This window comes from Varanus komodoensis, unplaced genomic scaffold (genome assembly GCF_004798865.1).
Source record: "Varanus komodoensis strain SLA01 unplaced genomic scaffold, ASM479886v1 scaffold4, whole genome shotgun sequence".
Lineage (NCBI taxonomy): Eukaryota > Metazoa > Chordata > Lepidosauria > Squamata > Varanidae > Varanus > Varanus komodoensis.
The window spans coordinates 955,977-971,699 of NW_025335941.1; the positions used below are offsets into that span (position 1 = coordinate 955,977).

Consider the following 15,723-nt stretch of genomic DNA (forward strand, 5'->3'; position numbering starts at 1 on the left):
AGTCTATCATTTTTTCAGCAGTACAGTATTTGAGAAGTTGCAGCATAATATATTCATGGTTCTGTGATCTGTTGCATGTCAATTAATATGCCCATGACACAGGCAGATTTTTAGGATACAAAATTGTAATGGTCTAGGAACAATACAAACTAAGGAGAAATGAGTGATTACTTGATAAACACACATTAATATCTTTCAAAGTTTATTTGCAGTATAAATTCAATTTCTTTTGAAGACTACAAAACCTGCCTTTTGACAAGGATACAAGCAATAGTATCTTTCCAGGCTCATCTGTGGTTATGTCTGGAACAATTCTGATTACACGTATACAGTATTTTTAAAAACATACATGGATCTCAATAGAACAAAAGTATTCAGTTCTTTTAGCCTTTTTACCAGCATTACAGTTCCATTATGCTAATAAAAGCATCTGATAGATGCTATTTTAATTTTCTACTCTAAAGGTACAGTATGAAGTCCTATTACTGTACCCTAGATTCGCATGCCATGCTGAGGAAGTCAATATAAAGACTGATTGTACAGAATTGTAGAAAAATATTTTCTGATATTTTTAAAAAATCTCTTAAGTAGACCCCCTCAACCTTCACTAACACAGTAAAATAATTACATCCCTCATGAGTGCACTTTCCCTTTGATTAGGTCAGAAGTATCAAGATAAAGCTAATCATTTACATCACTTCCATGAGCTAAAAGCCATTCCTTACTGATTACCAAGGATTTACATGCCTTAAAGCCTTCCTTTGCATTATCAGAAAAGCAGTGCTTTAGTTGATAAACATTTACAATACAAAACCCTAAATACATTTGTTTCCTTATTCCCTATTCTATCGATTTTAAATATGTCACTCATTTATTCTTTACTAGATCGCAAGGGCCACTGTAGCAAATTTCAGTTTTCCTCTGCTCACATGTTGAAGATGTGTATTTAGTTTTGCTAGCCATTTAACTCCAGTTCTCAAAACTTTCCAGTTTATCTCACATTACGTGTTTAATAGAAGGAAAAGCAGAGAAATAGCATTTTAGGATGTTAAAAACCAGTTGTAGCATCCCATGTCAGTTAGTACAGTGTTCATATGAAAAGCATCACGCTTCCTGACATACTGGCATAGGATGCTTATTTGGCTCTGGACATTTGTTTCGTATTACAAGAAATAAGCTAGATTGCTAAAATTCTTGCTGCATAGCTATCAGAAGCTATCAAATTCTGAATATTTTGTTTACAGTGGAGAACAAGAAAGCAAAGTTTTATATAGGAATGTCCCAGGGTCCCAAAAATAGATAATACATTTTCAGATTTAAAGAAGCCAAGACAAACTAGGCACAGTAAAGAATATGAAGGAAACATGAACTGGATGTCCAAGAACAAGACAAGAACAATGAAAGGGTTAAATAAAAGAGTTTGGATATTTTCCTAGTTTTTTTCTTTATGAATAAACCAGCAGTATGAAACATTCTCAAGTTATTTTTTAACAATTTCTACTATTGTCTATTTTGAAGTTAATGTTTTAAAATCAATTTTGATTGTAAACATTATTTGCAATTTTTTTTTCTGTGATATATAGTATTTATACTATTTAAGACCACAGAAGAATAGAAATAGCAAAGCAGTGTAGTTGGTTGTTCCTTTCCGACATTGTTTTTACTCAACTTTATTTTGTAGTACTTTCTGATACAGTACCTTGGTTTACATGTTTAATGAAGCAGTACCCATCCCACCAGGGCATGGTGGTGGGGAGAAAAGAAGAGGTTTAATTTTCCCTGGTGTCATACTTAAGTATCTACTTGCAATGTACCTGGTTATCTAGAGCATATCTGTGTATAAAATGAGGCTAACTGAACTGTAATTTTAATGTTTTTATTTACTACATTTATATACTGTTCTTAATGTATTAAGACTCCCAAGTGGTACATTTAATGTTTTGGTTAGTTATAGGTTTGTTCTATGGAAAACAAAGCTGCCTGATCACTACCTGTTACTCTTTGATACACAGTGACTCAGTTCAGCAACAAAATTGGTTGTGATGAGCTTAATAACCCATGATGAGCCACAGTGTGAGCCATGTACATGTGTAGCTACTGATTTGAATGTGATTGATTCAGAGGGTTTGGGAGTTGCACCATCTCATTTGAACCCCATGCACCATTCTGGGTTAAATAACTCACCATGCCCCATCTCAACTTGTCCAATGAAGCACTGAAAATTCCATTCCATATTAATAAATGACCGCACAGCAAAGAAAAGACTGCACACCAATGGTTTTAAGTTCTGAAGTATGGCTATGTCTTGTTCTAAACAAGTCAAAATTATCGCTACAGAATGTTGACCAAGAAGCTAAAGGATATTATAAAGCAGAGAGTTTAGGTAGAGGAAGGAATGCTCACACTGGTGTATGGGAAAAGAACATAAGTAATTCGGGAAACAATATGGAACACTAGACTGTAAGAATTCACAGTATTTTGCTAGGGTCAGATGCAAGTTCTAAGAATTACAGTGCAATCCTGCTGCATGTTTAGTCAGAGGTTAAGTCCCACTGTGTTAATCTGAGTTTACTTCTTAATAAACATGTTAAGGATTGTAATCCGAATGCTTTTGCTCTAGGAACTGGCTGTCACAAGGCCACAGACTAACATATGTCTGGATATGTTTGAATCCACCTGTGCAAAGTTCCTTTGTAAACATAACATCCTTAAGGGAACAATGAAAATGAAATCACTTGAGAGCAGACTGCTTTAAGAACAGTCTAACGCAAAAGATGAATTTTCTATCTACAGAAGTGATATTACATTTATAGACCTAATAGTACAAGTGCAAAAAGACTAGTCCTTTCAAACATCTAATAAAATCCTTCAATGAAGATCTTCCTTCACACTTTAGAATATAATAACTTTCTATTTTATGAAATGTGTTACTAATCACAGAAAACTGAAACAGGAGCTTATTGCAAGAAACCAGTTCATTTGCCCACTGTCACTCACTACAGTCTAGTATTTGCTTGCTCTTTATTAACAGGACACCTTCTGGCAGAATGTGAATTTTAAAGTATTTACAAAAATGTCTGAATATTAGGTCAACAGCTGCAAGCATTTCAGGATTCCTCCTAAATTTAAGACATTAAAGCCATGTTCCAAATATAAATAATCCATCTATGACAATACAAAAAAAAGCTGACCTTAGAAGAAGTGACACTATTTCCTTTAGGTTAATTTTATGGTTTGTGTTTGTAGAACACAAAATAAGACCTCCATCTAAAACAAACAAAATTTTCCATTTTTGGCCTGCCTCTTGTCTGTTTATGTGGCTGTGAACTGCATCATAAATGCTGCAGAGCCATTTCTGCTAATAAACTAATAGTTGATAAATATTAAGGTAAGCATTAAACTGAATGATCACAGAGTTAAAGCTGTAATCTACTGAAAAAATCTGATTAGATATTGAGGGAGAAAATACAGACCGAATCCAAAAACCAAACCAAGAAAATGTAGATGGTTCATTGTCTGCACAGATCACGTCTCCAAATCATATTAAGGAATAACAGATGTTTACTGGGCAAATATTAAAATATTGCCACATCAATATGAAGTGGCCGGTGAAATCACCACTATGAAGTCACAGCTGTCCTTTTAAGTTGAAGTTAGGAGATTAGCAATGCTGAATTTGCCACTGCAATGAAAATTGCAGCTAACTGTGGAAAACATATTTGAAAAGATTTTCAACCATGATAAAAGAGAACTGAATTTTAGAACACCAACATTCAACCAGCAGAAGACAATAGTAAATCAAAGGCCCTTGGTGGCTAATAGGTGTTTTGAAGAGAAATCTAAGCAAAGACATAATTGCAAACCATTCTGCAGCAAAGTGGCGGATGACAATGTTTATTTTAAATTGTCAGTTATAAATAAAAAGTATAATAACTTGAAAAAGGATTTTAAAAGCATGAGGGGATGCAGTGGATGGCACTACAAATGCATCTTAAGTAAGATGAAGACTATATCTGGGCAGTGAGTGATCAAAGGAAAAGTGAGCATTTGATAAAAGCAAAAAGCTACAACAAGTTGCTTATTTTGCTTCAACTGTCTAACATATTGAATTGAGTTTTTTTTGAAAAATGAAAGACAATGGAAAATATTATTACAATGACAGAATAATTTCTTTGGCAGAACTCTGGGATTATCCATCAAAATTATATTGTTCTTTAGTACATTGTACTTTTCAGTAAATACAATTTCAATTTTTCCCAGAAAAGAAGAATCCCAAAACTATTCAAACTGGTCAATATTTGTGGCACACAAAACTTTTCACTCTTTCCCAAGAAAATGGTAAAAACAAAGCTCCAAAGTAGGTTGCACTGTGTTAAATGACCCTTACTCTTTACTATGCAGTCTTTAGGACTGCAGGCCCTTACTATACACTATGAACAAGGGTGCCAGTTTATAGGCCAGCAATACCAATTGAAAAGCCCAAACCTTACAGCAGAACCAAGAGGAATAGGTTGCAGACATTAGGCATATTCATTCTGTTTCTTGTGGCAGCTTGAAAATAGTCCAAATGTGACAGGCTCTTAGTGATTTCCTGACCCCAAGAAATTTTGCTAGCATGCGTATTACCAGTCAATGCACTGCATTAGCTTTAAAACATTCCATTTCCCCATCCTATCACTGGTTCAGCACTGTGCAAGAACGACTCATTCTTTAATCAGTAAAGGATGACCTGTTGTAAATAAGTGAACTAAATTTAAACTATTTTGCCAAGGATTTCAAATATGGCTCTTGCACTGCACTGGAGATATTTCAGGAATTAGAGACATAGAAACAGAACAAGTCAGAAGGGGCCTCCCAGGCCATCGAGTCTGACTCCCGGCTCTAGCCGGCTCCGCTCACAACATGCCTGCCATGTGCATGTCTCGCATATCCTTGAATACCCTCACCGATGGGGCCTCAGCCACCCCATGAAAGCCCATTCCATACCCTCAGGGTCCTAGCTGCACATGTGTGATGGTGAGAACCTATTACACCATTAAATGCTATAATAGCTCTAGCTTCCCATTACATCTAACAACAGCCTGGTCTGCATGAACCACGGCACCTGAGGACACCAAGTTGCATACTGAACCCGTGGTCAGGAATTGTCATGCTGTGTAAACTCAGCAAGCATGGGTTATGTGAGGGTTGTTTAATTCTCACATGACCCACACTTGCTGTGTTTGCACCACCATATTCGAAATAGCAACCACATGCACCCTATATGCAATGAAGCCTCACTATGGATTAAGTAAAACAGAGTGGGCTGTCTTGTGAACAGCCCCGATGTATCTGTGGTGAGGCAGAGGCAAGGAAAAACACATTCACAGAATTACATTCAATAGCTGTTTAACAGTCAAGCTGTTTTAGAGATGTCCAACTACACTGATTAACCATTTTAATCAGATTTAATTGTCAATTAGTCTAAATAGAAGGCATGTAAAAGGAAACAGTACAAAAATGTACTGTTATGAAAAATTAGAAAAACATATAAAATGCTGGATGGCACAAATTATACAGTGCTAATATAAACATTGTTTAAGCTAAGTGCTTAACATAAACTGTCCATCCATACATGTAATGAATAATGTTTTAAAGGGAGAGGAAACATTCCCTATAAAAATAATGCTATATGGTGCAGAGTGCTTTATTCAGTGTATTTAATGTAACAGAACAGGTGTTCATAATTCTACATTATCTCCATGAATAGTTCATTTCTACTGAATCCACTTTATATGCCATCAGAAGGGCAATGTTTTGCCCTTCAATAAGTTTAAAGGAAGAAAAGACGAAAGCAGGAACAGCAGCATAGTAGGTACCAGCTGGAACAGTGTGCTTACAAGTATCTTGGATATGTGCTACCTGTTGCCATGATTTGTGCTATCATCTTACTATGGTACCAAATTTTTCAGCTGAGGTCACTTCACAGAGCAGTTGAGGTAATTTTTTTGACACCTCTTCGTTGAGCAAGAGTAGAACGACCCACTGGCTCTAAGACTGGTGACTGATTGCGATTTAATGCTGAGTATGTAGCAGCCATGGCGCCCTAAAAAGAAAAAGAGTCTAAAAGTAATTGGCAATAATTACATGCCTACATTGGGTTCACTTTTCCCATAGTAGCCCAATATACACATAGCTCTCTCTAGTCCCCTAACAATGGTGCCCCACAGGCTTGCATCATTCTCTTTCCTTCTTGCATGGGAATTTCCCTTTCCATTTCAGAAACAACTTTGATAGGAAGTATATATCCACTGATATTAGCAATCACCATGCTTTTCCTCCAGCCTTAGAAATATGAAAATTGTAGAAAATAATGAAATTTGATTAAAAAAAAGAAATATGAAAATTGTGACTTGGGCTTACTATGGTTAACATTAACTTAAGTACAGACATAATGCTAAGAATAGCTGTTAATTGGAAAAGAGAGAAATGCCTGTATCAGTGGCACAAAAACAGAATGCTGGTAACTGCTAAATATTATTGTGGCATATTTATTTATTTATTTATTAAAACATTTTTATGCCGCCCCATTCGCCGAAGCCTCGGGGCGGCTTACAACATATGAAAAACTGTGGTGTAAGGAGCAGTTAGCTTAAGCAAATCTAGAAGATACAAATTGGGAAAAATAAAGGCAGACTACAGCATAATTGGGGAAAAAAACCCCAGTGATGCAACTATGCAACAAAAGTCTACATCTTTCACATAACTGTAAGAAGGATTAGGAGTCTGGGCATGGCTAATTTTCAACACGTAAGGAAATCTGTAAGTTTGCTTAATTGAGTTTCAAGAATAGTTATCCAAACATTTCATTACCTTTACAAGATGTGGAGCATCCTGCCTGTTTAGTTGGTACTGAGGCAGTTGGTCACAGTGAACAATCCAGGGATGTCTTAGGACCTGGGCAGCAGTCAGCCTTTGATGAGGGTCAACATGAAGCATTTTTGAAACCAAATCCTATGAATAGTAAAAGAAAATTAAATTGGACAAACACAATCTGACCTCCTTCAGATGATTGTCACTGCTGAAAGAAGGGACAATATGGCTGGATGCAGTTTGCATAACCCAGCCCCACTGTCGCTTTCTGTGTTATCCAAACCAGTGTTGTGTGCGTGCGCTCGGATGAGATTCCCAGGCACCCACAAGAGATGGAGGGCTTTGGTGGGAATGGCAGCTCAGATGGTGCCTGGGCTCAGTTGATGTGACAAGCCATGCCCAAGCAGATAATTTGAGAAATGGAGGCCAGCACACAGTAGGGAGTAAAGAGGCCACCATGGCATAAGAGTCGTGCAAACCAGCTCCCTAGGACTATAGTCAGCTGTCAAGAAATTAGAGCAAGAATTTTCAGAGGATGATTGTTTTTAAAGGATGAAAATAATTGGTCATATTAATTTAAGCAAAACCAGTTCAACAACATTCTAGACTTCTAAGGAAATAATTTTATATCAAGCTGTAGCATGAATCACCATTACAAGGCATTGGTTAGGACCAAATACCAACTTTTTCTGAAGTGTGAAGTAAAAACCTTGCATTAAACCTTAAACTGAATGAACAGTCATGAGTTAAATTAACCCACAAATTGACAATATAAAGTAGGAGTGAAACTCCTTCCTTCTACTTTTAAATAACAACCTGAAATTGTCCCAATCTTTTAATGGGAAACCTAAATGTGGACACTTTGAGTTACATAGGTTGGCTGACACAATCCAGAGTAAACCCAAGAAGTAATGTGTTAACTCAAGCAGCCTAATATTTAGGTTCAGATACTAGATGAATAATCAATGAATGTGGTGATCTTTGGTTGTTAAGGGGCAGCAGAAGTGAAGGCTTGACAGAGGCAACATACTTGCATAGCTTGGCTAGATACTAGCAATCCTGTCAGTTAATTAACCCATGCTTGCCCATTATGTGCAGACTAGATCATAAAGTTTTTCTCAAAGTACTTCTGCAGTATGCAAGCTTTCCTAGTTGTCATAGAGAGAAATCCACAGAGCTAAACTAAGTGGAAAGTCTACAAAATGAATACCTAAATTTCTAACAGAAAGACTACTTGACAGTTTCTTTTATTAAGCTGGAGGTAAGGTATTGATCCTGAAATATGAAACCATGCCTTCTCAGTATTTTAAGGGAAAATATCAGAAGATACTTCAGAGCAGCAGTTCAGGTGGCTGAGAACATTCCTCACCATACTCCATAATGCATATATTGGCCAATTTGAGCAATTTAACAACATACATACTAAGATATAAAATATTGTTATTGTGATTTACAAAACAAAACCTACACAATATAGTAATAAAGGGAAAAAGTAAAATAAAATATGTAAGAAAATAGATGTACTAAGATGTGCTATCAAATATATGGATGCAGTCTAATATTCAGCATTTATCTGTAGTGATGAAAAAGTTTTACAATAATCAAACTGGCTGAACAATGAATCCTTAAGCATTCCTCATGGTGCTATGATACATTATTTAAAAACATTTAACATTTAATGGTGAACTATATATATTTACCTTTGCTGTATCTGAAACAGAATTCCAGTATCCACCACTGAGAGAAAACTTCCCACTTCCTATTCTTGCCAAAATTTCTTCTGGAGTATCATCAGGACCGTTTGCAAAGGGAGTATAGCTAATTAATTACAAATATTTTAAAGTATTATTTGAAATTCCTTGCAGAGTTTCAACTTCCACAAGAGACAATGACCCCAAAACAGTAATTAACACAAAAACTATGAATCATCAACTGCAGAAAACAGATTACATGGGAACATGTATGTTCCAAAGTAGTTTCTTGCTATGTTACTGAAATCAGCAGAAGTAGTTTCAGAAACAAAAGTTGCCATTCTGCATGTTCTATTTTATTTCTTTATTATTTATTTTAAGCATTTCTATAGCATAAAAGCTCTCAAAAAGTTTACAAACTTAATTAAAATATACAAAATACAACAGTTAAAACAATTTAACAATTTTACCACCACACAGGTATATCTGAAGGTGATTAATAGTAGGTATATATTGTCTGTGATGCCATTCAAGATTTTTAGTGGTTGCTTATGCACGGCTTTAGAGCTAATCAGAGCAGGACCCATTCATACTATCTTTGTTTTCCTTCTCAAAATAATTCTTTTAAAAACCCACTGGAAAGATAAATTGAGATCATTCATCCACTCCACAGAAGCTGTTAATTGTGACACGTTTATGACTCAGTCATAAAAAGCCTACCAAACTACAACTTGCCAGCAAGGTTATCAGTGGAATTGCAGCTGGGATGAATCTGAGACGTATATAAACTCTTAACATTGATCACTGTGATTCTTTTTTCCCATGTGTCTCTGGGGCTTCCAATATTACTTTAGCAGCATGGGAAGCCACCAGAGAAGCAGCTCACAAGCTGCCACAACAACCTATGAAGGATGCATTTCTAACTGGATGTTTTGAATGAGAATGTATTATGTGTTGTGCTTGGTTCATTTTATGCTTGTCCAACCTTTATCCAAATAAGGAAAGAAAAATCAACAACAGCTAATCCTTGACTTTTTTTTTTAATAAATCCTAAAAGAGGTCATTTCCCAAGCTGACAGCACTTGAAAGCAATATTAGGGAGACCAACCACTGAACTGAAATCATGAGAGTATTTATTTCTCAGGTACATGTGATGATGATGAGGAGACTGTATTAATGATTAGGATGTGAAAGGTGCAAGGACTGACAGCTGTGAAAGGATTGAACAGGGAAGCACTGCAGAATAGTGTGACAAAAAGCAAGAGTACACAAGAATATCTTAACAGAAGATCTTAGCAAAGTAAGATCTTTTCTTTGTGCCAAGAAAAGTGGGACCTCAAATGCTATGAGGAAGATCAAAGAACCTTTAAGTCACTTTTACAAATGAAGAATTTCCACCTTGGTAAAGTCTCCGCTCAGCCATGGAGCCCACTGGGTGACTTTGGGCCAGTCACAGACTCTCAGTCCAACCTACCTCACAGGGTTGTTGTTGTGGGGATAAGATGGAGGAGGAGGAGAATGATGTAAGCTGCCTTGAGCCCTTTGCAGGAAAAAGGCAGGATATAAATCGAAAAATAAATAAATAAATAAATAAAAACCTACCCGGTCAGCATTGTATAAAGAAGAACACCAAGACTCCATATGTCACATGCAGCATCATAGCCTTGTCTTTTTAAAACCTATAGAAAGGAAATGGTCTGTTAGTTTGTATAGAAAAGGTCCATTTCTTTGCTTGTGAATCTTACCATACACTCATTGAAGAGTGGGACTTTCGCCTTATGTATTTAAGAAGAAATGTGGGAATAAATAAGTTACTTCACCAAAATGGGTGCCTTAAGGTAAGGACTTACGGCTTATATATGTTTAAAAGGCACTGCATAGCCATCGTAGGAACACAGAAAGAAAGAAAAAAAAACAGAAAATATAATTCAAATAAATACGGGGGAATGCCTGGAAGACAGCATCAGTATAGAATAACACAAAAAGGGATTATGAGGAAAATTAGTTTAAATAAATTCAACATTCACTAGAGAGTTTCTTTATTTGCGCTCAGGCATTAAAGGAGGACACAGCAAAAAAAGTCAATTGTCTTTGCTTGGTGTTCATTAACATTTTCACAGTTCTTTAAAGAAGAAGCAAGAATACATCATGTTCTGTTCTGTCTAGAACTCAGAAATTTCTCTGGTTAGCCAATGCATACACAGTCCTACATGTAAGTCTGAACCATTAATCACATCTGAGGTTTGATACAAAAAGTGCTGCTTCTGGGTTTCAGTAACCACAGGATTACACTGTCTTTCTTCTACACCAAATAGGAACTTGATATTTACCTCAGGGGCAACAAAATTTGCTGTGTAACATGGCGTCATTAGAAGGCCGTTTTCTGCTCTCAGCTGCTTTGCAAATCCAAAATCACAGATTCGGATTGATTCTGGATTGCCTGATTCATCAACATAAAGGATATTGCTAGGTTTCAAGTCTCTGTGTACAACCTAAGCCAAAAACAAACAGGAGTGTAGTTCATATTTAAAGCATAGAATATTGCCCCCCACCATTGATTAAAAATAAATAAAGCCTATATTGAATATTTCCAATACAAGCTTCACTTTGGGTATCTCCAATGAAATAATTTTACAACAATAGCCAAGGGTCGTGTTCCTAATTTCTGCATGGGGTAAATACAAGCATTCATTTTTACAATTAGTGTTTCATAATGTACTTGTGGTTTCCATGTGATCGCATAGTCAGTCTAGCCTCTACTTTCTACTTTTCAACTTGCCTTGCTCTTTCAACTGAAAGTTCTTAGTCTCATGTTTTTTCATCCAGTGGCAGAAAAATTGAGACGGAAAATGGTTTTCCCATGGCAAGATCTCCATTTAATGATATAACTAATGTTGATATCTTATGGGACTAGAACTGTTCTGTGGACATTTATAATACCCTGATCTTGAGAATGTTAGCCTGAAATATTCTGTGAAATCTCTCTAATACATGTATGCCCATAATGTATGCCTTAAAGGCAGCAAGGTAGAGAAAATGCTATGGAAAAATAGTTTTTTATGGCTACTGCATCACCACTGAAAATGTATTAATTAGCTCTTTATTCTTCTACACAGATTTGAGAGAAGTTAAAACAAGATGAAAGCAGACTTACTCCTTGTGCATGAAGATATTCAACTGTTTTAGTTATTGTCAGTAGGACAGCACTGGCTTCTCTTTCTGAAAAAAATTTTTGTCTAAGGATTTTGTCCAACAGTTCTCCACCTTTCATAAGTTCAGTTACCAGATACACGTATTTCCCATCATCATATACCTGGAAAATAATGTATCATTTAAACAGTCACTCATGTCATAATGCAGACAGTGATGTTCAAAATGAGTACAACTGAATACAGAAGCCACAGTATTTGCTTCCTCAAAATATGCAATTAAAAAACTGCTCATCATTACCTAGATAAGGTGTACAGCACCTGAAGAACACATAAAATATTCCAATGAGTAGAATTTCAAACTAGTAAGTAATATCTAACAGAACTTACGAATAGTACTTTACTTACACCAAGCCATTCTGAAAATAAGTAACAGTTGTTTTTCCCTTCGCACAATAACCAGCATTTCTCCAGAAAGACTGGGTGCAATATGTGACACATAAGGATAAATTATAATAAAGATGTTTATAGAATCTACTCACATCTTTGAGGGTAATAATATTTGGATGTTGTCCATATCGTAGCAAGATTTCTATTTCCTCTGTGGGGTCTCTTTTACTCTTGTCTATAATCTAAGCAAACAAAGATATATGAGTTTCTAGCCATATTAAATAATTTATGTTTCCATATGTCATGGTGGTTCTGTACCTACAACTATTGTAAATCTCTCAGAGGTGAGATTAAACAGCATTTTGGTTGAGAGCCAGCTTCAAAAGCAACTTTCTATTTTAAGCACATGGCTCTTTCCTTCATTAAGCTACTTGTGGCTTCCTGCTTCTATGCCCTCTCTTTCAGATACCTATGTCTCCTCCCATTCCAAACTTGTAACAGTCTTCCTCACCTGAATTCATGGCTCCCAATATAGTCTTCAACCTTCTTAAACCAATTTAATCCATAAACACTATCCCAATAACTTGACAGAACTATATCTCCAATGACAGAAAAAAGCGATTACCTTTACTGCATATTCCATATTTGTTGCTTTATGTATACATCTCTTGCAAACCGAATAGGAACCAACTCCTATGTCTTGTTTGACTTCATATCCATCAGTAAACTGAATACTGTTCCTGTGCAACTGCTACCAAAATAACATGATCAATTAATGAATTCTTTTAGATAATCCTATTTAACAGCAAATCTTTACCAGTAAAACAGGTGATCTCCACAACTTAATACTGAACTTAAAAAAGAAACAGATTCCCCAGTCTAATTTATATTGTTTTTCCAGGCTGGACATTCTTGCACACGGTGTATGCTGCAGTTAGTTACCTATTCTTGGGTACAGCTTCTACATCAATATGCAAAACTACATGCAATGGCTTGTATTCAGTGGTGTCCTTTTGCCAGCTAAGTAGACAGTGCCAGTAAATTTTCCCTTACGTTCTGCATCCCCTCATACACCTCCCAAATCTACTCCAAAGAGTTGGGGAACTCTCCGGAGCAGATTCTGGGGACACGCTCAGGCTACAGATAGTAGTAGTAATTATATAAGTGGAAGGCCACTTGTGTAATGTTGGATCTGCTTCCAGTTGTTTGCATCCAGCCAACATAAACAGTTCTTTATTAAGAACATTCACCTGAACAATTGGGTGCCCACTAGAAGTCTGCATAGCTTGGCTTTCATCATCTGATGCAATAGCTACAAAACTGAAGCCCCGAAAAAGTTGGTGAGCATTAGCGCTAGGTGGAATACCAGGTGAATCTAGAAAGAGAAAAGAGAAAGGGCAATTATTTAAAATTCCATTTAGCAATATTCTGTAAAAATAATCAAAACAGTTCACACAATGAAACTCAACTTGCCATCACAATATAACAAAGATCAAGTAAATGCCTGGAGATTAAAATTTCGTTAAATTAAATTTAAATTTCTATTTAGATAGGTCAAATGCCTGATGGAATCACTACAGCTAGTTCAAAAGTAAATGAGAAGGCCATCACCCATGTTTCCCAATCAAATTCAAGTAGCAGGGCAGTGCCTATTCAGAGGATTTTAGCAAAGACCTACAATATATCTAATTTACTGCATATTCCATTACTCATCAGATGTACTGCATATTCTAATTATCATGGGAATAACATAAAGCCAAAGTTATTTCTTTCTAATTTGTAAGAATGGTGTACACTGCATGAACACAGTGCAAAAATTGCTCTGTTTTGCAAACACTTGAAATATTAAAATCATGCTTATGATAAAAATAATGTATATGCTTTAGAGAAAAACAAAAACATGCAACCAGTAAATATATTTACCTTTTGGAGTTTTTGCTGTAAATTCAGGGTCAAAATAAAATGTGTCTTCAGGTCTCCCAGTTGCAGGTTTAAAGGGTGGATTAATTTCTCTTCTGTACAATTTCTAAAATGAACATTTTCAACACATTAGAAATACTTTCACTGTTTTATGTCTGTTATAAGACTGCCTTCACTGTATTATGTACTTACATTCCAATCTATTGTGGAGAAAAATTGATGCCTCTTAATTTCCTCAACTCCATCAGGACCTGCTCCTATAATGAACATAATAACAAATTAGCTAGCATAACTAGCTTAATGCTGAGAAATAATGTAGATAAATTTAATGAATACTATATTTTACCTAATCTGTTTGCAGGGTTTCTCTTGAAAAGCATGCGGAGAAGACTTTGAGCTTCTGGGCTTAAAAACTGGGGCATTCCAAGTTTGGCTCTATATAATAAAGCATATCAATAGCATACAAACATTTATAGTAGGTTTTAACATACATATCTTTGGAAATGAAATAGTTGAAAACTCATTTATACAATACAAAAAGGCAGAAATATTGGTTGCATTGTACAGCTAAACAAACTTTCCTATTTCAGCCATGTCATGTTGGACTATGGAAGTTTAGCATAATGGAAAACTAGAGAAGGAAACTCATGCAGCAGAACCCCTATATCCACAAGGATACGTTCCAAGCTCCTGCCCCCCAGAGAATGCCTGAAACTGCAGATAGTGGTGAACACTATATTCACAGGGGTTAGGGGCACAGGAGCCCCACAAAGTGGAAAAACACAAAATCTGTAGAGCCTTCGTTCCCACTGAGAGACAAAACATGAGTGAGGATGGCTAGTACCCAGATGAGGGCTTTTTCTGCGGTGGCGCCCCATCTATGGACTGCGCTCCCCAGAGAGGTCCGCCTGGCGCCGTCATTTGTTTTTCAGCACCAGGTTAAGACCTTTTTATTCCAGTAGTATTTTAATAAGTTTTAATATTGTCTTTTTATGTTTAATTGCAGCCAGTGTGGGTCGGGAATGTTATGTTATTTATGTCATTCATGTTATATTTGACATTGTAAGCCATCCTGAGGCTTTTTTGCGAATAGGACAGCATATAAATATTTTAAATAAATAGACAGATAGATAGTACTGGGACAAAGAGCATTATGTCCTCAAACAGAGTATGTAGCCCTCTAGAGATATTTGTGGTTTTTCCACTTTTGTTGGGTCCTGTGCCCCTAGCTCCTGTGAATGTGGAGGGCCAAAAGTCAATCTTGGATGATACTGCAGTAACTGAGACAGTGAATATGTGGGTCCTGCTGTACTTTATTAAAATCTATGATCTGTCTCAATTCTGTTTTCACATGTACAAATAGAACATAAGAGCGATGCTGAGTCAGTCCAACATTCTGTTCACATAAGCAGGTGCCCACAGGAAACCCACATGCAGGATATGAGGGTATCTTTCCACCCATGTTCTCCAGTAACTTAATCAGATAGATCAAATGGATCAAATGAAGCCAAATGGAGACTCAACCCATGTCTTCCTAACACTGAACTAGACCTCTAACCACTATGCTAGACTACCATACTGGCTGCCACTGACTCCTTCCTTTCCATGCTGTTTACATAGGACTGTATTAGCTTGGCCTGTGTATATCCAGCATCCTAAGAATCTCAGTTTTCAGAAAGTCCTGACAGTAAGGCCTGGTAAAGCCTTAAAAGCTAAAGAAT

At 36.3% G+C, this 15,723-nt stretch overlaps 1 protein-coding gene across 3 annotated transcripts in view; it reads right to left on the reverse strand.

Moving 5' to 3' along the window:
* Window positions 1-185: 185 nt before the first annotated feature.
* Window positions 186-15,723, reverse strand: part of RPS6KA3 (ribosomal protein S6 kinase A3) — a 44,831-nt gene continuing 29,293 nt past the window's right edge. For 2 of the 3 annotated variants that reach the window (XM_044442754.1, XM_044442756.1), the window contains 12 exons: window positions 14,349-14,437; window positions 14,195-14,259; window positions 14,006-14,108; window positions 13,333-13,457; window positions 12,708-12,833; window positions 12,235-12,324; window positions 11,698-11,856; window positions 10,874-11,035; window positions 10,146-10,222; window positions 8,553-8,670; window positions 6,853-6,993; window positions 186-6,085 (listed from right to left, as the gene is read on the reverse strand). In XM_044442754.1, coding sequence (XP_044298689.1) covers window positions 5,963-6,085; window positions 6,853-6,993; window positions 8,553-8,670; window positions 10,146-10,222; window positions 10,874-11,035; window positions 11,698-11,856; window positions 12,235-12,324; window positions 12,708-12,833; window positions 13,333-13,457; window positions 14,006-14,108; window positions 14,195-14,259; window positions 14,349-14,437 — 1,378 coding nt within the window. In that variant the 3' untranslated portion in view covers window positions 186-5,962. The remainder of the gene's footprint in view (window positions 6,086-6,852; window positions 6,994-8,552; window positions 8,671-10,145; window positions 10,223-10,873; window positions 11,036-11,697; window positions 11,857-12,234; window positions 12,325-12,707; window positions 12,834-13,332; window positions 13,458-14,005; window positions 14,109-14,194; window positions 14,260-14,348; window positions 14,438-15,723) is intronic. The other variant, XM_044442755.1, reaches the window with a different exon arrangement.